This window comes from Loxodonta africana, chromosome 5 (genome assembly GCF_030014295.1).
Source record: "Loxodonta africana isolate mLoxAfr1 chromosome 5, mLoxAfr1.hap2, whole genome shotgun sequence".
Taxonomy (NCBI): domain Eukaryota; kingdom Metazoa; phylum Chordata; class Mammalia; order Proboscidea; family Elephantidae; genus Loxodonta; species Loxodonta africana.
Window position 1 is genome coordinate 158,836,839 of NC_087346.1, and position 24,393 is coordinate 158,861,231.

At 51.6% G+C, this 24,393-nt stretch overlaps 1 protein-coding gene across 10 annotated transcripts in view; it reads left to right on the forward strand.

The window, feature by feature from the left end:
- HTT (huntingtin) overlaps positions 1 to 24,393 on the forward strand; it is a 193,592-nt gene that overhangs the window by 148,402 nt on the left and 20,797 nt on the right. For all 10 annotated transcript variants that reach the window (XM_003411334.4, XM_064286172.1, XM_064286170.1 and 7 more), the window contains 14 exons: positions 4,551 to 4,692; positions 6,379 to 6,558; positions 6,673 to 6,849; positions 7,139 to 7,215; positions 8,594 to 8,732; positions 10,613 to 10,735; positions 11,896 to 12,109; positions 12,462 to 12,607; positions 14,537 to 14,714; positions 15,860 to 15,955; positions 17,419 to 17,606; positions 20,061 to 20,187; positions 22,601 to 22,701; positions 23,977 to 24,131. In XM_003411334.4, the coding sequence (XP_003411382.2) occupies positions 4,551 to 4,692; positions 6,379 to 6,558; positions 6,673 to 6,849; positions 7,139 to 7,215; positions 8,594 to 8,732; positions 10,613 to 10,735; positions 11,896 to 12,109; positions 12,462 to 12,607; positions 14,537 to 14,714; positions 15,860 to 15,955; positions 17,419 to 17,606; positions 20,061 to 20,187; positions 22,601 to 22,701; positions 23,977 to 24,131 (2,043 nt within the window). The remainder of the gene's footprint in view (positions 1 to 4,550; positions 4,693 to 6,378; positions 6,559 to 6,672; positions 6,850 to 7,138; positions 7,216 to 8,593; positions 8,733 to 10,612; positions 10,736 to 11,895; positions 12,110 to 12,461; positions 12,608 to 14,536; positions 14,715 to 15,859; positions 15,956 to 17,418; positions 17,607 to 20,060; positions 20,188 to 22,600; positions 22,702 to 23,976; positions 24,132 to 24,393) is intronic.

Below are 24,393 nucleotides of genomic sequence, written 5' to 3' on the forward strand. Positions count from 1 at the left end.
CTGAAAGGGTGTCCAGGGGCCATACTCTCAGGGTTTCCCTTGTCTCTGTCGGGCCAGCAAGTGCGGCCTTTTTTTTTTTTTTTGAGTTAGAATTTTGTTCTACGTTTTTCTGCTGCTCTGTCTGAGACCTTCTGTTGTGATCCCTGTCAGAGCAGTCAGTGGTGGTAGCTGGGCGCCATCTCGTTGTACTGGACTCAGTCTGGTGGAGGCCATGGTAAATGTGGCCACTTAGTCCTTTGGACTAATTAAAGCATTTTCAAGTTCCATGTTTCACGAAGTTGTGTAAAATTTCTGCTCTGTGTTACTCTTTCTTTCACAGGCACTAGTGTTGTAAGAAACAATGTGGTCTGAGTAAAGGCATTCAGAATAGCCTCCGTTTGTTCGGTGGGGCTTGACCAGCTCCCTGACGCCATGCCAGCTTTCCGTTATTCTTGTCCTGCTGTCCCCCTCCACTAGGTCCTCCTCGTGCCTAAGTTAGTTCCACAGCCAGAGGTTTTGCAATGCCTTAATTTCGTTATAAGTTAAATGTGGTTCTGGTTATTCTTAGGTAATGAGTAAGTAGGTTTCAAAACTGCTTGGAAATACCTTTAAGAAAAAAAGCATTCAAAAGGATTTATTAAGTATGTAATTGCGGGTAGCCCTCCTTTTGCCAGAAGTTGTCGGGTTTATGCCCCCATTTCTAGATGCTTGCTGGCTCATACATCCTTACACGTGTGCAGGCAAGAGCTGTAAGCCCCCAGCCGAGTCCTCTGCAGCGTTCCTGGAAGGCTTGAGGCCACACCATAGAGAGGACGCTCTAGACATAAAAGACGATGAGGGCCTGGGGCTGCGGCCACTGCTCTGCTTGGCGTGGACACAGCAAGCTGTCCGAGGCCCTGGGTCCCATGTGGACAAATCCGTTGTTGCTTTCAGCTGGGAAGTCCAGTGCTGGTAGGCGTTACGGCACGTCTGCTTGGTTTCGTGTGTTGTGGGATGTTAAAAGGAAAAACAGTAGCTGTTTCCTGCCCTCAGAGTACTTATAATCGAGTTGGAGCAGACAGACCAGTGAAAACATTGGAAATTCTTAGAGACCGTTTTTGTTGTTCTCTGCCGTCGTGCTGGCCCTGACACGTGGCGACCCCACGCACACCGGAACAGGACATTGCCCCATCCTGTGCCTTCCCTGTGATTGGTTGCAGATGGGACCGTTACACTGTAAGTGTGTTGTATCAACTGTTTGAGCTATTCCTCCTAGCTCTCTGGAGAAAGTCAGCTTCTCCCAGCTCAGCACTTCTTAAACTGAAACGTGTCTGGTGAAGACACAGAGTCTGATCCTGCAGGTCTCGGGCGGGGCCTGAAAACAGTATTTCTGCCAAGCTCCCAGGTGATGCTTCCACTTCGAGTTGTCCATCTGGCTCCACGGGGCTGTGAGCCGAGTGGGGTGGTATCCACCAGCTCCATGGCTAGTGGGAGGCCCCGTTGCCCAGCCCTCCAGGGTTCCACTGTGTCTTTCCCTGTTGTATGTGCTTTGGTCTTTTGTGTGTTGGTGGGATCTTAACTGTCGTTTGAACTTCAAGTTTGAAAAGCCATTTGTCTCGCAAGTATTCTCTATCGGCTTCGTGACCTCCCTGCTCAGCCTGTCCGCTCGTTCCCTTTCTGACGTGCGTGCCTCTGTTTACTGTGACGTTATGTCTGAAACTGTCCCGGACCTGGGAGCCGCGTCCCCAGACCTGGAATGACAGAAGTGCCTGACAAGATGGTCAGTGCTTAGAAGAATGACACCAGGAGTGAATGTCGTCAGGAACCAGGCAGACGTCTCCACCCGGGTGCACAAGGGCAAGCTGCAGTTTGTCATGAAGGCAGGTGGTTTACTCTGTGACCGTGTCTCTCCATTGTGTCTGACCCAACTTCCCTGTTTATAATATTTTGTAATGTCCCTTCTATTACCCTGAAATAAAGTTAGTTGATTCTGTAAGCTATCTATACTTACAGTTTCATAAAGGTGGCATTGTGATTAAATGCTCAGCTGCTAACCGAAAGGTTGGTGGTTCAAACCCACTGCAGCTCTGTGGGAGAAAAAACCTGGCAATCTGTTCCCGTAAAGATGACAGCCTCGGAAACCCTATGGGATGGTTCTGCTGTGTAGCCTGGGTTGCTATGAGTTGGAATCGACTCCTCCGTACACAGCAGCACCAGCCACAGCGTCTTAATGGTCATATGAAAGGAAAAAAAAAAAAAACTAATATATGATGAAATACGTGTCTTAGTACTGAAGTGTTTGAAGTCCTACTATGTTAGAAGGGAGGAAAAAAACCCCGCACATGCCCAAACTGTCTCCCAGGAGCAGAGTGTCGTCTAAACCATGCGCTAGGAGAGCGCTCCTGGTACGGTGCCTGTGCGGGGGCAGTTTCTTTTCTTTCCAGAAGGTAACAGAAACGAATTCCTGGAAATAGGAAATGCAAAATACAAACCACTGTCTTTTGTTTTTAGACGCAACAGGCATACAGTTGCTCTGTCAGACCCTTATACAGATTCAAGTGGCTCCCTCCCAGTGTCTGTGCTCATCCTGCCAAGGCCCCTTCTCGCACCAGCCCGGCTCCCAGTCACCCTGGGGAGCCCAGCTCCAGGAAGCACTCGGCCACCTCAGTGGGATCTGACCTTGGTGGCTCCTGTTTTCTGGAAGACATTATCCTGGATTTAGGATTGCTTTTTGATTGCCCCCGTTGGGGTGGAAATGTTGGGGTCCTCTGTGACCGGCAGCACCGTGGGTGTGGTGTGGTTTTGAGTGATGATCTGCTGCTCTCCGTCCGCCCCCTCTGAGGACTGCAGGTACAGGCATCCTGAACAGGACCGCCTGCTCGCTGTCAGGCCCCACCAGCCTCCGCCCTGAGTCTTGGGCACCGCGCTGGCACACATTGGGACTCGGTTTGGGTTGGTGTTGGACCTTCTTTATGTCTGCTGTCAGTATTTGAATTGCAAGCTCTACCCTTTCTCTCTTGGAGGCTCTTTGCCCTATAGCTGTATTATTGCAAAAAGGAAAATTAGAGAGTCAGCGTGAATCTCATGGGCCTGGCAGGGTGGCTGACTGAGGAAGGCAGGGCTTCTGTTGGCTGTTTTATTGGTGTGTACTTTACAACATGGTACAGGGCACTCTTCTACACGAACATAGGTTACTGCCACCACAGTCAAGATATAGAACCGTCACTTCAAGGCTTCCCTATGTCCCTGTCATCACCCCCTTGCTCCGTCCCTGGGTCCTGGCAGCTTCTGATCCATGTTTTGTCCCTATAGCTTAACCATTTCCAGAACGTAATGGAGGTCGAATCCTGTAATATGGGGCCTCCTGGGTCTGGATTCTCTCACTCAGTAGTATGCGTTTGAGACTCAGCAATGTTGCATGTATCAGCAGTTTGTTCCTTGTTCTTGATGAGTAACATTCCATTGTCTAGAGGTACCACAATTTGCTTATCCACACGCACACCAGTTGGAAGAGAAATGGTAATTTAATTTTTTTTTAATCTGTAGAAATTTTTTTTTCACTTCCAAATCCTGATGCGTTACAGGAACGCTTGATACATTTCAGATATTCTTGCCCCGACGTGACCTCCGTCACTATTACACCTGTGCAGAAGGTGGCCGAGACTGTGCCACCACGGGAATGGCATTGTCCTGGGTCAGACCCTGAAGTTGGAGGGGCAGGAATGGCATCTCTCATGTGTGATAACAATTGTGTTTTAAATGTTTTGGCTAGAATTGAGAGTTTTGAAGTTTATAATTCCCCTTTGCTTAAAAAGACAAAGTGAGAAGTTAAATATAAAGAGAAATAACTTGCAGACTTAAAAAAAAAAAAACCAATGAATTGCCATCCAGTTTACTCTGACTCGTGACAACCCCATGTGTGTCGGGGTAGAACTTTGCTCCATGGGATTTCCAATGGCTGAGTTTGCAGAAGTAGATTGTCAAGCCTTTCTTCCAGGGTGCCTCAGGGTGAACTGCAGCCTCCAGCCATTCAGTTAGCACCCAAGGGTGTAACTGTTTGCACCCCCTAGAGACTCGGAAATAACTCTCACTAGCCTGGAATTAGTTTTGCAGAGCCATTTTGTCAGCCAGTGCAGACTTTTTGTAATAGTATATACACTGTGGGCAAGTTTACAGTTACAGTGTTCAGTTGGTAACTGAATAGTAAAATATGAACGTTTAAAGGCTTGTTTTCTGGCAGTGGGCAATTTTTATGGCAAATTAAAAATGTGGAATTGCACAAACAATGGCGGCATTATCAACACAGCCAGGGCAAGTTCGTCTTCAGTTCTGAAATCAGACTGCTGGTTGAATGGGCAGTCTTTGTAGAATGGTGGGTGTCACCTTTCAGTCAAGCATCTTATATTTTCTGCCTGTAAAATGCCCAGTTTTCTTTAGTTTTTCATATGTGCTTTTTCAGAGCTCAGGAGTACGTAACTGAGGAGACATATTACCCACCCGTCCTTCTGGTATGGCAGTGTTTAAGATAACTGTCTGTCTTAGACCTAGACTCGAACATAGCTATTGTCAGTGCAATCTGTTGCTTCTTCTAGAAGACACAGCCTTTCCAGTACCAAGTCACTCAGCCCTCAGATGTTGGGAGAGGAGGAGGAGTCTGACTTGACCTCCAAACTGGGAATGTGCAATCGAGAAATCGTGCGAAGAGGAGCGCTCATTCTTTTCTGTGATTACGTTGTAAGTTTGAAAATGTGTGCGGTTGGGGGTGGGGGCCGGGAAAGTAACCCCAGGGAGGTGATGCTCCCTACAGACGGTCTTAAGCCCAGACCCACTTCTCACCATTCCACATACCCTGCCAAACTAAAAAACTGAAACCCATGTTCACGCATGCTCTGGAGTATAAGTAGAAGCCAGACCTGGCCCTCCAGTCTCTGAGGTTTCAGCTTGTCTCTGTAAAAGGTTTTACTCAGCCGCCCTTCATTCAGCAAGCATGGCGGCCACCCTGGGCCAGATGCGGTGCAGGGCACCTCTCTTGTGTCAAGGGGAGCTGTGGGATGATGACGATAGCAATAATAATAACGAAAACAAGTCACCAGTGTTTACTGGGGTTCTGGTTTTTTTTCAATTTTATTAATCTGTACAAAAGGTGTTAAATGTTCGTTGCTGCATTTTAAAAGATTCTTGTTTGAATGCCACTCTTTTGTAAAAAAAAATAACATTTATATAGTTTTTAACCACACAACTAGTATCACATGTTCACCATAGAATATTTACAAAAACCAAACATGCAAACAGAGGAAAAATAAGACCTGTAATCGTATTGCTCAGAGACAAGCTGCTGTTACATTGCGGTTGGGTTCAGTACCTCTCCGCGTCTGTACGAGAACATAGACGTTTCGTTGGAGCAAACATGGCGCCATTAGGCATCACAGCAGAGCATGGCCAGACGCCCGAGGGGGGCTGAGGAGGCCCCGCCAGACCCCCGAGGCGGGCGGGGGAGGCCCGGCCAGACGCCCGAGGGCGGCGGGGGAGGCCCGGCCAGACCCCCGAGGCGGGCGGGGGAGGCCCGGCCAGACCCGCGAGGCGGGCGGGGGAGGCCCCTTCAGCTGAGCTGTCTCCCCAGAGCTGCTCTGCTGTGATAGCAGCTTGTTCGCAGCCACTTTTTGCTTTACGTCCTTGATGTGGAAGTCGTGTTTCCATTTTGTTCCACTTTTGAGAACTAATGTAATTATAGGATGATATCTTTTCACAGAAATGTAAGAGAAAGCAGTATTAATTTTACAAGTTAACACTGTCCAGTGATCCCAAATGAAAAGTAGTAATTGCTACCCAAACGTCAAGGACCTGACCGGGTTTACAGTTCCTGCCTAGAAGGATGATTAGATGAAAAGGCAGCGTGTGTATTTAAGAATGGAAATTTCCTGTTTCCTTATGACTCTGAAGTGAGGAAGTGAGAATCTGTTCATTTCAGGGTTCAGGATTTTATTAGAGCTGTGACAGTTACCGTGAACTCTTTTTTCCCGCTGAACCACTAGAAAATTGGAGAGCGACCGACCCCGCCCTCAGACCTCAGTGGGCCACGCTGAAGCCTGGCGGGGCGGGAGTGGCTGTGGAGGGGACACTTCTCGCCTGAGCGACAGGGCTCCGCGCAGGCTGCCTTGTGTGGGCCGCCCTATTCCCCCACTGCCCCTGGACACCACGCTGGACCCATAGGCAGCTTCCTCACGGACAGGATCCCTGGGGGTCCATTGGTCTCCCCGCGGCAGCTGAACTTTGCCATCGTGCTGTAAACCCTCAGCTGCGTTCAGTTAGTCTGCACGTTCAGTGAGGGTTAAAATTGGCATCTGTGTTTCCTCCTCTGTGACGTTAGCGTCTCTTCCTGTCTCCTTGAAAACAAGTCTCTCGCTCGCTGTGTCTCCTCAGTGTCAGAACCTGCACGACTCGGAGCACCTGACGTGGCTCATCGTGAACCACATTCAGGATCTCATCAGCCTGTCCCACGAGCCCCCGGTCCAGGACTTCATTAGCGCCGTCCACCGGAATTCTGCCGCCAGCGGCCTCTTCATCCAGGCAATTCAGTCTCGCTGTGAAAACCTTTCGACTGTAAGTCCTCATACGGCCAGCTAGTGCTGATCAGAGCTTTCTCTGCCTTAAAATACACCAGTTTCCAATGGGCAAAACGATCTGCCCTCCTTCCTTTCTCCTCCCACACGCCAGCCGACCATGCTGAGGAAGACGCTGCAGTGCCTGGAGGGCATCCACCTCAGCCAGTCGGGCGCCGTGCTGACGCTGTACGTGGACCGGCTGCTGGGCACCCCGCTCCGCGTGCTGGCGCGCAGGGTCGACACCCTTGCCTGTCGCCGCGTGGAAATGCTGCTGGCTGCAAATGTGCAGGTTTGAAAACGACACGGGTGTTGATATTTAGTGATGGCGTAGCAGTGCAGGTACAACAGTTGGGTGGTTTTCCTCACAGGCATGTGCTTCACGTGGCCATTGATGGAAGCAGGTGTCACGTGTCCAGTCGCTGTCCCTTGTGTCTGATATAACCGTCTCTGTGCTTCCTTCTTCTCTGCCTTTGCGAAAATAAGCTCCACGTGTCTCGGTTCAGCCCTTGTGAGCGAGCATGAGATGACGGTGCTGGGCTGTGTGTCGCACACCCACCGACATCCTCCTTCTCCCACAGAGCAGTGTGTCTCAGCTGCCGCTGGAAGAACTGAACAGGATTCAGGAGTACCTTCAGAGCAGCGGCTTGGCGCAGAGGTAAGGCTGGAAAGGCGGGGACGCCTTGCTCGTATGACCGAGATCCAGAAGTGTAGGTTAGTAAGGGAGTGAGTCACAGGACAGGAGATTGACACTGTCCGGAAGTGGGGGGGTTTACCACAGAAGTGCCTTCCCCAAAACAAACAAAAGGCTCTCGCTTTACAAAAAGTGAGAGGCGGGCTCCACCTGTGGCAGCGGCCCAGCCGGCCGTTTCTGTGTCGTCTCTTTTCGCTGTCCCGTGGCACGTGGGAACAGGAGCCCCCGCTTTATCCGAGCAAGCATATAATCTCGTTGCTAAATGAGGGTTGTCAAATCTGAAAGATGTTACCCCGTTCTTGGCACGCAAGGATCATATCTGCAACTTGTTAAAATTTTCTCTCTTCATAGCTATTTAGTCACCTAGTTTTGTTTGCAGTCTTTTAGAGGCCTTTATTAGAAATTGTTACGTGAGTGTATTTCCATGACTGCAACAACAATAAAAAATGAATCAAAGCCTTTACCTTTTTTCCTCCTTCGGGGGAAATGTGTGTGTGTGAACATAATGACCGTGCTGTGACTCCGTCTTAAGTGCAGCTTGCGGGTGTTGTCTTCCAGCGGGCGGGGCATGGGGCGGGTACTGCGGAAGCCCGCTTGGTTTTGCTGTGTACAGGGCTGAGCTGTGCAGTCATCTGCGTTACGTAGCAGATGCTGCGAGGTCAAGCTTTTATTATCTTTTCACCCTAGATTTTGTGTTCAGCCCAGATGAGGACCAGACGTGCAACTCTTTTATGAGATGACCATAAAAATAAGTAAAAGAAATTACCAAACCCATTGCCGTTGAGTCAGTTTCTGATGCATAGTGACCGTGTACGACAGAGTAGAACTGCCCCATAGGGTTTCTAAGGCTATAGTCTTTACGGAAGCAGACTGCCACTTCTTTCTCCAACGTAGCAACTGATTCAAACTGCCAACAATTCGGTTAGTAACCGAGCACTTAACCACTGCACCATCAGGGCTCTGCTAATGACCATAAATGGGTATGCATTGAGCCTTGTTAGGAGATTAAACAGGAGAGCCCATGCACTTGGTCTTGGAGCAGATGGTCACTTCTGCATTCATAAAGAATGTCTTTATTAGCTGTCATGCCAGGCAGTGCTTGTTGCAATATCTGAGCAAAAATGAAATTTCTGGAAAATATTTATGGGGAGTAAACTGTGGTTATTAAAAGTAAGTCAGGGCCTCAATTTACATCATGGCCTACTTGAGTGTTGAGAAAATAGTTATGAAGAAAAAGTTCTAAACAAGTTGCACCTTACTTTAAGAAGCCATTGTTATTTCTTCCTTACCCTGCCAAGCTCAGACGGAGCTTAAAAATGTCAACCATGTGTTTGCATTTCAGACACCAAAGACTCTACTCCCTGCTGGACAGGTTCCGTCTCTCCACTGTCCCTGAGTCACCAAGTCCCTCCCCTCCTGTCACTTCCCACCCGCTGGACGGGGATGAGCAGATGTCCCTGGAAACAGTCAGCCCAGATAAAGTAAGTGTCTAGTACTTTCTCTGTGTGTGCGTGTGTATGAGAGAGAGAGAGGCACCTGGGGCCCACTTAGAGGCACTTGTCCTTGTGTGAGGGGTTCGGTGGTCAGCGGGAGGTCCCGATGCTGACCTCGCTCCTGAGGGCTGCAACCTGCCCAGCTCCTCCCCAGTGACGCACAGGGTCCCACCTCAGGGGGAGTCTGTAGCCAACCCAAGTTGACATTGGCTCTGGTTGGGGAGTGGGGTGGAGACTTTGGCATCAAGAAGGGTGGTAGTAAGAGGAAATGCTGACTTGGAACTCCTAGGACAGGAGTATAGAGAGTCAGGTGGATACGAAGAGAGGCTTGGCCGTGGCCTTCAGAACCCGTGAGCGTAAAGGCCTTAGTACAGGGGTGTGGAGAGTTGGGTGGGTGTGAGGAGACACTTGACCATGGCATTCAGGACCCGTGAGTGCACAGGCTTGAGTACAGGGGTGTGGAGAGTCGGGTGGGTGTGAGGAGACACTTGGCCATGGCATTCAGGACCCGTGAGTGCACAGGCCTTTAGTACAGGGATGTGGAGAGTCAGGTGAATGTGAGGAGACACTTGGCCATGGCCTTCAGGACCTGCGAGTGCACAGGCCTTAGTACAGGGGTGTGGAGAGTCGGGTGGGTGTGAGGAGACACTTGGCCGTGGCCTTCAGGACCTGCGAGTGCACAGGCCTTAGTACAGGGGTGTGGAGAGTCGGGTGGGTGTGAGGAGATGCTTGGCCGTGCCTTCAGGACCTGCGAGTGCACAGGCCTTAGTACAGGGGTGTGGAGAGTCGGGTGGGTGTGAGGAGTTGCTTGACGGTGGCCTTCAGGACCCGTGAGTGCACAGGCCTTAGTACAGTGGTGTGGAGAGTTAGCTGGGTGTGAGGAGACGCCTGGCCATGTCTTTCAGGACCCGTGAGCACACAGGCCTTAGTACAGGGATGTGGAGAGTTGGGTGGGTGTGAGGAGACGCTTGGCTGTGGCCTTCAGGACCCGTGAGTGCACAGGCCTTTAGTACAGAGGTGTGGAGAGTCGGGTGGGTGTGTGGAGACGCTTGGCCGTGGCCTTCAGGACCTGTGAGTGCACAGGCCTTCAAGCATGTGCCAGTGGCGAGTGCTCCCTTTCCTTGCACTTTCTGGCTTCCTGTGTGTGGACTCTGCCACGTTCAGGGATATTGTTAGTGGTCATCACCCTCACTGCTCGCACTTCAGAGTTGGGAACTGTTTGGGGCCCTGTGTACTGCCAGTGCCACCCACTTGAGGGCTGGCCAATGAGCCAGCTTCCTCTTCCTGTCCAGCCTTTGCAGGAAGGCAGCCTTATTGGAGAAGTTGAGATGGTTTCCTGTCTTTTCTCCTTTACTGAATTTGAGATGATAGGAAAAGAATTGGCAGAGTACTCCTTGGTACTCTGTTTCCTGGAGAGAGTTCAGTGTAAACATGAACTTTGGTTTAAAAAACAACAGCCCGTGCATAGAACAGCAAAAACCCTGGCCTGAGTTCTCAGCCTCTGTTTATTGTGCGGCCCCCAACCCCAGCTGCACCCAGGAGCTGAGGGGAGACAAGTAAAGCAACTGATCCCAGGAGAGGGTGATGGTGCAGGGCCAAGTGAGGGGTCACCCTCCCTGAGTTTTGGGGGAGACAGTTGTCCCAGCTGGGGAACAGTGAGTCTGAAGGCACAGCCCACACGAGCAGCCAAAGTCTCATATCACCAAAGCTGCTCTCACAGTCCAGTGGGGGAGGTCCCCCCATCTTTGGTCTGGAACCCTAAGGTGTGAGGGGTGGTGGCAAAGAAACAGCCCATTGCTGGTAAAGTGGAAGTGCCTCACATGCCCTGCCTGCCTGTGTTCCTGTGATCCACCATCAACTCTTTCCAGGATTGGTACATACGCCTCGTCAAGTCCCAGTGTTGGACTAGGTCGGATTCTGCGCTGCTGGAAGGCGCGGAGCTGGTGCATCGAATCCCTCCTGACGAGCTGGGCGCGTTCATGATGAACCCGGTGAGTGTGTTTGTGATGGACTCGGTGGCATCAGTGATGAACTTGGTGAGCATTCATGCTGGACTCGGTGAGCGTCCATGATGGACTCGGTGAGTGGCATGGAGGTGTCTGGGCCTGACCTCTCTGGTTGCTCACGTCTGCTGGCTGGATGCATTTCGACGTCTTGTGATTTACTCATGATGGTAGCATTCACCTTTCTCTGTTCATGGCAGAGACTCTGATCTGGTCAGTGATGGGATGGAATTCCAGCCATGTTTCCCCATGTTAGAACCCAAAGGGTTTATGTTTTATAGTTCAGTCTGATCTTTGTCTGAAGAGTGGGTTTGGGGAATGGTATTAGTTCTGGGTTAACAGAGCGTCCAGGGGCCATGGCTTCGGGGGTTCCTCCAGTCTCAGTCAGACCATTAACTGTGGTCTTTCTCCATGAATCTGAGTTCTGTTCCACACTTCTCTCTTGTTCAGTCAGGGACTCTGTTGTGTTCCCCGTTAGGGCAGTCATTTAATTGTGCTTTGATAGCCCCAGGAGTACTGACTATAACAGGAAGGTTCCGTTTGGGTTACCGATGATGAAATAGGCTTTTCTGAGTATCAGCTAATCTAAACTTGATATTCTACCTGGGAAATTTAATCCTTACATGGTTAAAAAAAAATTGGCAAAACACAGTAGAAGTGGGAGCCTTGTCACCAGAAATGCTTTTCCTCCAACCAGGGTTTTGGCATTTCCGTGGCTACTTTGATTTGGCTTAGCTGCTTGTGAATGCCACGTCTTTTTTCCAAACTCTCAGGGAGTTTTGGTCCTTCATGGATTTCTTAATTTTGTGTTTTTATCAGTTAAAATGTTAAGTCATATTAAATTTCTTATTTGAAACACATTTGAAACATCAAAAAGAAATCCAAATAGTACTTAAAAATTTAAGTATCCAAAACAGGCAAGAAATATACTCTACCGAGCATATTTTTTTTTTTTTTGAGCATAGAAGTTAAATGGAATTATTAATTTATTTATGGCAGATATTCTTAAAAATATTTGTATGATACAACCTACATTACCTCAGAGATGTGTGTATTATCCTTTCTCCTATTGCTTTTTTTTTTTTTTTTTTTCTGGCTAATTGCAAGCTTAGCGGTGTTGTGGCTAACCCCTAACGCTTCACTTTCAGGAGTTCAACCTAAGCCTGCTGGCCCCATGCTTAAGCCTTGGCATGAGTGAAATTTCTGGAGGCCAGAGGAGCCACCTCTTTGAAACAGCCCGTCTGGTGACTCTGGACCGTATGACCAGCATCGTCCAGCAGCTCCCTGCCACCCACCAGGCGTTCCAGCCTTTCCTGCCCGCCGAGGCCTCGGCCTACTGGAGCAAGCTGAACGACCTATTCGGTAATGAAAATGAAAGCTTGTCTTATTTCTTAAAAAGCTTGTCGGGCCTAGTGAGTGCCCATGCACAGAGTGAATGCACAGCGGGTGCTGCCCCTCTCACAAATGGGAAGCACTTAAATCGAGGCTCGCCCTGTCCCGCCGTGTGTGTTTGCCACTCTTCTGTTAGTGCGCGTAGGAGCGCTTGGACACACCCTGGGAAGTGTGAGTCCCCAGAATCGCGTGTTGGGCTCTGGATGTCTTCTGTGAAGGTACTCCCTGCTGAGCACAGATGCCATCCGCTCTCATCAGATCCTCACAGAAGAGCCCAGGGCCCCCGCTGTGTGCACCCACCCACACAGCCCCTCTGTTTCAGGGGACACCACACTGTACCAGGCGATGACCACGCTGGCCCGGGCCCTGGCCCAGTACCTGATGGTGCTCTCTACACTGCCCAGCCATCTGCACCTCCCCCGCGACAAGGAGCAGGATGCTGTCAAGTTTGTGGTGATGACACTCGAGGTGAGAGGCAGGATAGGAGTGGCCCAGGAGCATGGAGGTGAGATGGCATGTGACTGTGGGAGGGGAAGGTACAGAGAACACTAGAGAGTCGTTTATAAACCAGGAGCTGTGAGCACCTTCTGTCGCTCCTCATGTCTCCCCCGTCCTGGGTGTCTCGCAGCACTGACCCCACCAGAGCCTCTTGGTCAGACAGTCACAGTGGCCTCAGGAGATAGTTAGGACAGCAGTAACCATTCTGCTGCAGAGCCCAGTAACCTGGTGTTCAGGAGAGCCGGCCGAGTGTGGACTGCCAGCCCCGTGTCCGTCCCTCCACTGTGCTGTCAGCTCTGTGTCTGTTCAGCAGCCGAGGGAAAAGGGCACCAGCGACAGAGAAGCCAGGATAACTGGAGAGATGCAGCCGAGCTGTTGGGGGGGCTCCCAAGTACTGGATAGGGTCACAGGTCTGCTGCCTGTGACTTCTGTATTTTCTTGATTCTGTGAAGCCCTTGATTGTAGGACAGACCAGCCACTTAAAATTTTTTCCCAGGGAAAAAAACCAAAAACCAAACCTGCTGCCGTTGAGTCAATTCCAACTGATAGCGACCCTACAGGACAGAGTAGGACTGCCCCACAGATTTTCCAAGAAGCGCCTGGTAGAATCAAACTGCCGACATTTTGGTTAGAAGCTGTAGCATTTAACCACTATGCCACCAGGGTTTCCCAGGGAAAAAGAGCCCTAAAAATATAATGTGGACCCTAATTTTGGAGACCTAAAGATAACAATAATCTGAGTAATGTATCGTCTTACTCTGAGCAGTAAGGCTGGGCATTTCAGCCATGGGGAATTAACACGCAGTTCGTGCTAACATTTATAATTACCGAAGAAAGGCATGCACGCTGCGGAAGACCTGTGCAATGGAGGGTCTGGCCTGGGTCCTTCACGAACTAGAGTGCCACATGGCCCAGCCCTTCTGACCCAGGCTGCATGGCCCAGCCCACAAGACCCAACCCACGTGGCCCAGCCCGTGTGGCCCGGCACTTCTGACCCGGCACAGCTCTCACTGCCACTTGACACCAGAGACAGGGACGTGTCCAAAGGGGATTCGTTCAGCTGATCAGGAAACACTGGATACACACTTACCTGGGCTGGGCAGGCCCTGAACCAGGTGAGATGGGTTGTGACCCCCATCTTCAGGTTTTTCGTTTAGTGGGACAGGCCGGCACGCAAACATGGTCACAGTACAGAGGTGGCTGCAGAGCTGCCAGGTGCAAAGCGCCTGCTGTGTGCAGGATGAAAGCTGTCCCATGTCTCGCCTGGCATGGTTCTCTCAGAGAGCCCTGAGCGGGGGCTCTGTTACCCTCGTCTTATAGATGAGGAAAGCAAGGCTCAGAGAGTCTAAATGGCTTGCCCAGGTCCACCCAGGGAGGAAGTAGCGTGCTTGGCATTAGAAAGTACATCTGGCTGTCTCCAAAAGCCATCCTCTCAAGCAGCCTCTGTGGTTATGTAGAGCCAAGCCTGGTGCCGTGTGAGCCCAGGAAAGTGTGTCAGGTCTGGCCCAGAGGCCCAGGGCCAAGGAAGAGCTCTCAAGAGCTGAGCCTTGGAGAATGAGGCAGCCCAAAGAGGGTGGGCTTCCTATCAGAGAGGCACTCTGGGTGTGAGCCAGCCAGGGCGCTGCTGCCAGAGCCAGGAGGGCGTGCTGGAGGATGGTGGGGGCAGCGGAGAGGAAGTGAACTCGGGGCTCTGGGGCTGGAGTCAGGAGGGAGTGCTGGGGCATAGTGGGGGCAGCAGAGAGGAGGATGAGAGCTGTCTTCCAGGGAAGGGCCGTGTGGTTGGGACCTGCTGGCCTCCTGAGTCCCCGACAGCTACGCACGGATCCACCCTGCTGCAACTTATGTGGCATCGCCAGGAAGCTGGTGCTGACGTGTTTCTGTAATGCGTCTCTTCTGCAGGCCCTATCGTGGCATTTAATCCATGAGCAGATGCCGCTGAGCCTGGACCTGCAGGCCGGCCTGGACTGTTGCTGCTTAGCACTGCGGCTGCCGGGCCTCTGGCTCGTTGTCTCCTCCCCAGAGTTCGTGAGCCACGCCTGCTCCCTCATCCACTGCGTGCGCTTCATCCTCGAGACCAGTGAGTAGCCATCCGCCGGGCCAGGCTCCGCAGCACGTTTAGCCCATGCAGGCCGACCCGGCCTCCTGGGGCCCGGCCCACGTCAGGAAGGCAGCCTCTGTGTTTCCCTCCCCATCCGCCGGGCCCGGCTCCGCAGCACGTTTAGCCCATGCAGGCCGACCCGGCCTCCTGGGGCCAGGCCCACGTCAGGAAGGCAGCCTCTGTGTTTTTGTCCCCGTCCGCCGGGCCCGGCTCCGCAGCACGTTTAGCCCATGCAGGCCGACCCGGCCTCCTGGGGCCAGGCCCGCGTCAGGAACTGGGGAAGGAGGAAGGTAAAAACGGGCCTGCTGTGGAAGGGCCCAGCTCATAACCCTCTTGGAGCCTACACTGGAGTTTAACTTGTATTTATAGTTGTTTTGTTAAGATTTGGGGGCTGCCGCTTTCTTAAAAAAACAAAAACTTGTAATGCCATATCCCCTTGCTCTCTGGTCCTAGTTGACATTTTCGTGTTTTCAGTCCTGAGTGATCATAAGATTAACAAGATGACTTGTTTTCTGTTGTAATCAAAACAATTGTTTCTATACTGCATTGTAATACTAATGGTTTATAAAATAAAATTTACTTACTCTTGCCAAGGGACAGTGTTCTTGGTGAGAGTCGTTAGCCAAAAAATTTTTAAAAATTAGACGTTATAGTTTACATGTTAGGGGGTGTTTTGAAGTTTTGTGTTTTTAAATTAAACATTGTAGAGTGGTATTTTGAAGTTTTGCTGTTTAAATTGTTTTCATCTGCGCATTTGTAGCCAACTTGAAAACCAAGATCCAGAGATTAACTTTTAAAAGACAGACTTCTTGGGGATTATGCTTTTAGCCTTAATGAATCATGAAGTGTCTGATAAAAACCTTCAGGGTTAGAGATGGCAAATAGTGGAAGGATCTAGAAACCTGAATGCCGATAGCCGAATCCTTGAAATTCAGGACTAACCAGGAGGTTGGTACTTAAGTCTGGTGTTTCTGGTGTTTCCTGCCTGCTCGCAGTGACCGTAGGAAACCCGACCTCACCTGACAGTCCGCCCCTCTGAGTGTCTGTGTGGCCGCGCAGCTGTGGGGCTGGGTAGTGGGGCCGTGACATGTTGGGAACGGCATGTTTGCTCTGTCGTATCACAGTTGCAGTGCGGCCTGGGGACCAGCTTCTCAGCCCAGAGAGGAGGACGAACGTGCCAAAGGCCATCAGAGAGGACAGAGTGGACTCAAACACCCCATGTACGTCTCTGGGGGCTTGGAATTCACTTGTTAAGAGAGACTCATGACGCAGTGAACGTGGGGTCTTGAAAACTGACTTCAGGTCAGCGGTGTTGCGTGGCTCAGCCTCCGTGGAGGGAGACTTGAGGTCACTGCCTGGAACACCCCACCCCTCGTCTGCACGTCTCGGGCCCCTTCCGGCCATTCCTCTGTGACTCCCAGAGGAACTCGCAGAACGCTGATGTCCCTGCCGGGCCTTTATGCTGTGCGGCCTGAAGCAGGTCGTTTATCTGGCCTTTCTGAGATGAGGATGAGGATGGTGCAACCATTACAAGATCGTTGTAAGGCTTAACCAAGTCAATACATGCAAAGCACCAGGACGAGTACCAGGTTTATGATAAGCACTCAGTGAGTGCCGACTGTTATTTTAGTTATAATTTGAATCTCCGCTGAAGATAGTCCAGGTTTTGAGGATTTGAGTCAGAGCAGTGTGGGCCCCGGCAGAGCGTGTGGAATTTGGGTTAATGTGATTGTGCTTATTCTCTGTGAGCCTCTTTAGACCAATTACTTTCAACCTAGCCGGAAGAAGCCTGGTTTTTTAATTATCTTGATGCGATGACACCTCTTAAAGGTTTCCCAGAAAACGTTCATTAAAGGCAACCAGGCACTATAAGTTGGAACTGACTCAGCGGCAGTGAGTTTTTGGTTATTTCTCTTGAGACTTAATTCTTTAAATTCAATAAGAATTCTTTCTCTATGTTAGGAAGTTGCCTAAATAGTTCAATCTGTTAGACTGTGGGTGATATCCACCTCTGATCCTAAACATGTATCAATCAACTCAACAAGTAGCATTTTCATCCATGCTGAGGGCTGGATCCAGAGCACCCCCAGACTCCGGATGCTTTAGTTTAGTGCTGTGGTTTCTACTCAGGGTGCACGTGGTCCTCAACAACTTGCATCGGGGGTTCCAGGTGGAACTTGGCACCCTTCATTTGAGAAGGCTAGGGTGTGCCGTGTGTCAGGACACCACCCCCAGCCCACAGAGAGCCCCTGATCTAGGGGAAACATGAGCACTAGAGATTTCAGCATGGTTCTGTATATGCCAGTGTAGGGACAAGCCTGGGGTCCTGGGAGCAGCAGAGACAGGTAGGCGTCCTGACAGACGTCGTCAGCTGAGGAACTGCACGCTTGCTCTGGGTGTTGGTACGCATCGCCAGGGATGGGCAAAGGGCTGGAGACCAGAGGCAGGAGACCTAGTTCAAGAAGGCTGTGACAATCCTGGTGGCAATGGGGACTGAGTTGATGTGGACAGAGGGGCAGAAGAAGACATCTGGGGTGACCACACGTCCCTGGCTTGGGTATCTGGTGGTGGGTGGGCCCTTTGCACTGGGAAGGGATGGGAATCAGGAGCGGGGGGGTGGGCAGGCTTGGGGTGTGTTCTGACCAGCTGGTCCTCTCTCCACCATGCTTGCTTGTTGAACTAGGTCCACAGTATATCAGCACAGCCTGTGAGATGGTGGCGGAAATGGTGGAGGCCCTGCAGTCAGTGCTCGCCCTGGGTCACAAAAGGAACAGCTGCACACCCGCCTTCCTCACCTCGGTGCTAAAGAACACCGTGATCAGCCTGGCCCGCCTACCCCTCGTCAACAGCTACACACGGGTCCCGCCCCTGGTGAGTGCGAAACTTTCATTGCCCAAGACTAAAATAAGGGAAAACGTGTCAGGAAGGCCCTGGCTACAGCATCTCAGGGTGCAGTGGTGGCCACAGCATCTCGGTGTGTGGTCATGACCACAGCGTCTCGGTGTGCAGTTGTGACCACAGCATCTTGGTGTGTGGTGTTGGCCACAGCATCTTGGTTTGCGGGTGTGGCCACAGCATCTCGAGGTATGGTTGTGACCACAGCATGTTGGTGTGTGGTTGTGGCCACAGCGTCTCAAGGTGCGGTTGTGACCACAGCATGTTGGTGTGTGGTTGTGGCCACAGCGTCTCGAGGTGCCGTTGTGGCCACAGCCTCGGGCTTTGGTTGTGACACTGTTGTTGTTTCCTTGGCGTCATGTGAAGTGAGGTGAGCCGTCACACGGTTAAAGTCTTACCTCCAGCTGAGCGGTGCTAGAACTCTCAAGTGACAACAAACCAGAACCCCACCCCTCCTGTGAGCATTTCTCTCTGCAAGTGGTCACTTATGGGGACTGCTCACACGTTTCAGCCCCTCTTTTGAATTGTTTTTAGGATCAGTTTAGAATAGGCGTTATTAACCAGCTGCTACTTCCAGTGACCAGAAGGGCTGGAGGAGGTTGAGGCTGGCCTCTCCCCGGGGAGCTTGCTTCCTCCCCTCCCCAGCCTTGCAGCAGCAGCATCTTCCACAGCAGGGTCAAATCCGTGGATGGATGTTAGCCAGACAGCGTTAGCGCACAGAGAGGGGCGTGTGCCTGCAGGCCTGGGTGCAGTCTCTCTGGAGACCTTGAGAGGTGAGATGGGCATTCCCGGGGGGCCTGAAACCCTTCCAGGCAGCGTCCCACTCTGAGAAAAGGCCTCACGTGTGGCAGTCCTGGACATAGTGTCACAGCAGGGAGCCGTTGGCACCCCTGATGCCCTGTGTCCCCTGGGGAAAAGGAAGGAGGGGCACACCGGAGAAGCAGGTCGTCAGCAGACCGCGGGGCTCTCAGCCTTATCCCCCTGGGCAGGGGCACTGCTGCAGATCAGCAGAGGGTGCGCTTGAGACTGGCGATGCTCTTTGAGAAGAGCAGAGGCTGGACTCAGGACGCTGGAGGCTGCCGTCGTGGTCTAGAGGGGATGGCGTCTGATGTACCTGAGGGTACCTCAGCTGGGATGGGCACCATAGACAAACTACCAAAGTGAGTAGTGTAGAGGAGACAGTGTCCAAGATACTTGAGAGTGCCTCAGCCGGGACATGGCAGTGTAAACAGAGCACCCAAGCAAGGAGTTTAGAGGGCACAGCGTCTGATGTACTTGAAGGTCCCTCAGCCGGGACGGGCAGTGTAGACACACCACCCCAGTGAGTAGTCTAGAGGGGACAGCGTCCAACATACTTAAGACTACCTCAGCCCGGGACATGCAGTGTAGACAAAGCACCCAAGTAAGTAGTTTAGAGGACAGTGTCTGATGTACTTGAGGGTACCTCAGCGGGGATGGGCAGTGTAGACACACCACCCAGGTGAGTAGTCTAGAAGTGACAGTGTCTGATGTACTTCAGGGAACCTCACCTGAGTCAGGCAGTGTAGACACGCCACCCAGGCGAGTAGTCTAGAGGTAGCAGTGTCTGACGTACTTAAGGGTACCTCAGCTGGGTCAGGCAGTGTAGACAAACAGCCAAGTGAGTAGCGTCATCCACACCAGGCGGAGCTCTCTGCAGGGCCCTGGTGAGAGCTGCGCACTGTGGCTCCCCTGCTGACACCTCCCTCTGAAGTGCACCTGAGGGCGTGGGGAGTATCTGGGGTTTAAAGTGAATCATTTTCATCTGTGAAATGAGCAGAGCTGGAGCAAGTCTGACAGGCGCTGTCTCTGAGGCCTTGCCTGGCACACGGCCACGGGCTCTGGAGTGGACGCTTGGCCTGTGGCTCTTGTTAGTCATCCACCTCGTCCAGGGAGGTCTGTCGGCAGAGCTGGCTGGACAGCCGAGTCTGCCTTAGGGGATTGTCCCCGCACAGTGCTTGTCAGGCCACCGAAGGACACCGAGTAGGGCCCCACAGCCTTATGGAAACGGACAGCAGGGCTGTTTGGGGGCCTGCTTGCCAATAAGTATTTCCTCGATGTGTGGCTGAACTTCACCCAAGACTGGCTGTTAGTATACACACCTGTCTTCCTGTGGGGAGCCAGACTGACTTAGATGTGTGGCAGTGTTAGTGGGAGGGGAAGCGGCCGGATGAGGAGGGGCCAGGGCAGATTTGGGTGAACAGTCCATGGGGAAGGTGATCCTGAGCCACAAGACTTGGAGCAGCTTTCCCGGGAAGGCAGCGAGCTTGCTTTCAGGAATGCCTGTATAAGCATTCCATGGGGGGTTGGGCTCAGGAGGGACACGGGGGCAGAGGAATGGGGTTTCTTTGTTTCCTCACCGTGGCTATCCTGACCCAGTCTGGGCAAGGTTATTTCTTTTTATGTTCTCAGGTGTGGAAACTCGGGTGGTCACCCAAACCCGGAGGGGACTTTGGCACAGCACTTCCTGAGATCCCTGTGGAGTTTCTTCAGGAAAAGGAGGTCTTCAAAGAGTTCATCTATCGAATCAATACCCTAGGTATTCCTCAGATTTTATTCCTCAGATTCCTCCCTCAGAGCCCTCAGACACAACAGGACACCTAATAGGGACCAAGGTTATGTCTTAGGGCTTCTGCTCTTACTCCATGAAAGAGCCAGGAGGGGATAGAAACGCACACCAAGATGGTTTGCAGTGTATTCTGAAACCCTCCTCTACAATAATAAATTAGATCTGTGTGTGCACGCGTGTGTTTAATCCCAGGTTTTTATATCACGTTTGTTAGAAGTCAGGATAGGTGCACTTGTAATTGATAATGTAAAGCCAAATTTAACCTGGAGCCCTGGTGGCACAGTGATTAAGAGCTTGGCTGCCAATCAAAAGGTTCAGTAGTTAGAATCCACCAGCCGCTCCTTGAAGACCTATGGGGAAGTTCTCCTCTGTCCTATAGGATCACTGTGAGTCAGAATCAACCCCACCACTGCAATGGTTGCTTTGGTTATTATGCACTTACGCTAAATAGTGTTTTTCTCAGAGTGTTTCCTTGTGTTTACCTGTTCGAGCCTGTTCTCTTAGCCTTGGGGTCCACCTTTTTATCTGTAGAATGTACACGGTGGGGAAGATGGTTTGTTAAATCTCTTGGCATAAAATTCCTGGGAGTCAGCCTGCTAGAGTGGAGAAAAAGATGACATGGGGCTCAGATGGCCCAGGGCTGTGCCTCCAATAGCTATACTGGGCAGTACTGGCAGGCCATTTTTACCTCTCAGAGAGTTGCTGCAAAATTAGAAACTACACAGAGGCACCCATACGTGGTGTCTCAGTAAATGGTAGTATTAAGGGTTTCCCTGTTGGCTTTCTTCTCTGCTTTCCGAAGCTAAGTGTAAATTCCCACTCTTTGTCTCCACTTTATCGCTGGAGTTCCAGTCTGGTGGGGTTGTAGCACGTCAGTCCTCCATGGCTGTGCTCCTTCCAAGGTGTCTCCCTGGGACATCCTTGTCGCTCAGCAGTCCTGACCCATCATCAGGTCCCTCCCTTGGTCCCCCAGCGGTCTGCTCTTTACAGTGTTTGCGCATTTTGTGTTTCTTTTGATCCCAGGAGTTCAGGCAGCAGGTACCTCCCTGCCTCTGCTTTTCTCTGTTGGTCAGTGGACAGCTCACTGCTGTGTCCAAAATGGAACACAAGGGAGGAGCTTGTCGCTTTCCTCTCCTTAAAGGTGGCCAGACCCTCTCCTGGCCTCTCCCCCTTCCTCTGAGGCTGCACTTAAGGCTTCTATGCCTCAGGCTACAGGTGACAGATATGGGGTTGCTAAGGACAAAAAAAAAAAAAAAGTGGTGCTATCCAAAGGACAGAAGAACTAAAAAATCAAACCTCAGGATCTCTTTGGTAAACTCGATGTAGATAGGCTTAAAAAAAAAAATTTAGGCTTAGAGGCATATAAAAGCAAACCAAACCCGTTGCTGTTGAGTCGATTCCAACTCATAGTGACCCTACAGGACAGAGTAGAACTGCACCACAGGGTTTCCAAGGAGCGCTTGGCGGATCTGAACTGCTGACCTTTTGGTTAGCAGCCCAGCTCTTAACCACTGTACTACCATGGCTCCTCCTTAGAGACATTCAGATAGATTTATATCTGTATGGGAGTCCTGGTGGTGCAGTGGTTAAGAACTACGGCTGCTAACCAAAAGGTCGGCAGTTCAAATCCACCAGTTGCTCTCTGGCAACCCTATGGGGCAGTTCTGCTATGTCCCATAGGGTCGCTAGGAGCTGGAATTGACTCAACAGCAATGGATTTGGTTTTGGGTTTCAGAGTGTTTACTGAAGGCCACTTTGAACGTCACCCATTGGTGATGACACTTGAGGATGACCCAGCAGACATGCCCTCACGGAGCCCTGGAATGTTCCTAAGTGGACTGTGTCCTCTTTCGATCCCCTGTTTTTGCTACTTGTGGACAGGGTCAGAGAAACCATTGCTTTAACTTCTTTTTTTTCAGCAGCTTTATCAAGCACACACGCCATGCAGTCCACCCACGTGAGGTGGGCAGGTCAGTGGTGTTTAGTGGCACCATACATCTGCGCACCCTCACCTCAACTGATGGCGTCGCTGCGTGAGCTGGACAGAGTGGCTCTGACCCTTCTAGGCCTGGTTGCCTGACCTCCCTCTCCTCATTCTGGGCGGGCACGGCCGTGGTCAGGCTGTGGCCCCTGAAGCAGACTGCTGGGTTGAATTCTGCCTGTGCCGCTTACCCATCCTGTGGCCTGGCAGTGGAGCCAACTCTGTGTGTTTTGCGTTGGTAAATGGAGATGGCAGTGTCCCCTGGGCAGAGAGGGGTTAATCTCAGCAGCCCGGGAGCAGTGCCTGTCCCAAGTGCAGTGCGGAATGAGGGTGACTCTCAGCTTCATGTGCAACAGCCCAGGAGTTGGGGACTCTGTCCTCAGCTAGTCTTTGCCTTCCCAGGGTGGACCAGCCGCACCCAGTTTGAGGAAACGTGGGCCACCCTCCTCGGAGTTCTGGTGACACAGCCTCTCGCCATGGAGCAGGAGGAGAGCCAGCCAGAAGTAAGACCACGGGCAGGCCCGGCACCACGTAAACGCTGCGGCTGCGACCTGTGACAGGCAGGCCAGGTGGGCCCAGTGCCATGTGAATGCTACAGCTGTGGCTGGGACCTCGTGATGGGGAGACCAGCGGGCAGCTTGTCACCCGTTAGTGGTGGGCACGAGGAAGGCAGTGGGCTGCATTTTTCCCCCCACCTTATTTTCAAAGGAGTAAGCCAGATTGTGTTGTGACCGATGTCCTCAAGCGGGGACAAACCTCCTAGACGCTGGCATGTCTGAAATTCCAGTGCTGCAGCAGTGCAGCCTGTAGGCCTGTGAAGGGTGGGCACACCCACGTCCTTGTCGGTACTTCTGAGCTCTCTTTATTTGTTGATATTCAGAGGCGTGTGTGATTTGAGCTAAGGTGAAAAGGCACTTCATGAAGGCCAGGAGTATGGACATGTGGTTACTCTCCCTGACTGTCTTAGACAAAGGTTTTATCAGGCTTCTCAGAGTGTTAACGTTATCTTAATACGGTATGAATGAGAACCATGTCCTGGTAAAGCAAAGTCAGATATAAAAGTAGTGTGATGTGAGTCCTCAATTTCTGATAGTAGGTGCTATATGAACTTGTAAAAATAACAGCCCAGAGAGAAAACAATCATCTAGATTGTTTTAAAGCTAAGAGCTAACACATTGTTATATGCAGAGTCCCTAAAATCAGGGAGGAAATTTAAGGACAGTTTCTTAAAGAATAATTCCTATTGGGAGTTTTGTGTCCACAGGAAACCTTGCTTTGAAAAGTAAACATTTGCCCAACAGATTTATCTCAGGGCAGATAGATGTTTGTGAGTTCTATGCTATGCTAGTGTGCCCTTATGCAGATGAAGAAGACTGTGGCTCGGGGATTCACGTCCCTCCTGGCCAAGGACTCATGTCCTCCATGGCTTGGGGCTCGTGTCCTCCATGGCTGGGGGCTCATGTCCTTCCTGGCTGAGGGCTCATGTCCTCCATGGCTGGGGGCTCACATCCTTCCTGGCCGAGGGCTCATGTCTTCCATGGCTAGGGGCTCACGTCCTTCCTGGCTGAGGGCTCGTGTCCTCCACGGCTGGGGGCTCACGTCCTTCCTGGCACCCAGGTCTTACTTCCACATATACTCAGATTTCCTCTCCTCCTGACAAGACTGTGTGGCCCTCTGGCTCAAGAATCATGGCCTACCCTGCTCTGTGTGGGGTGACACCGGGTTGGTTGCTGGGTTCTGCTGCTCATAACCTGGTAACCTCTGGGCTCTCGTTCTAGGAAGACACAGAGAGAACCCAGATCAACGTCCTGGCTGTGCAGGCCATCACCTCCTTGGTGCTAAGTGCCATGACCGTTCCTGTGGCCGGCAACCCTGCTGTGAGCTGCTTGGAGCAGCAGCCCCGGAACAAGCCCCTGAAAGCGCTCGAAACCAGGTCTGCCTGCAGCTCCTGCATGTCCTCGGGCACAGACGCCCGTGGGAAACAGGGAGGGTCCTCCCTGGGTAACCAGCACTCACCTGGCACCCCTTCTTTCATTGTCAAAATTAAAAACAAAAACAGTGCACCCCTGCCTTCCTTCGAGAGGTGCTGAAAAGGTGGAGGGTTCTGGTATCTCCAGGGATGACTTCATGCCTGGGGCCAGGCTGAAGTAAGACACAGAATTGCACGGGGTCATTTGAGAGTTGAGGGGCAGGCT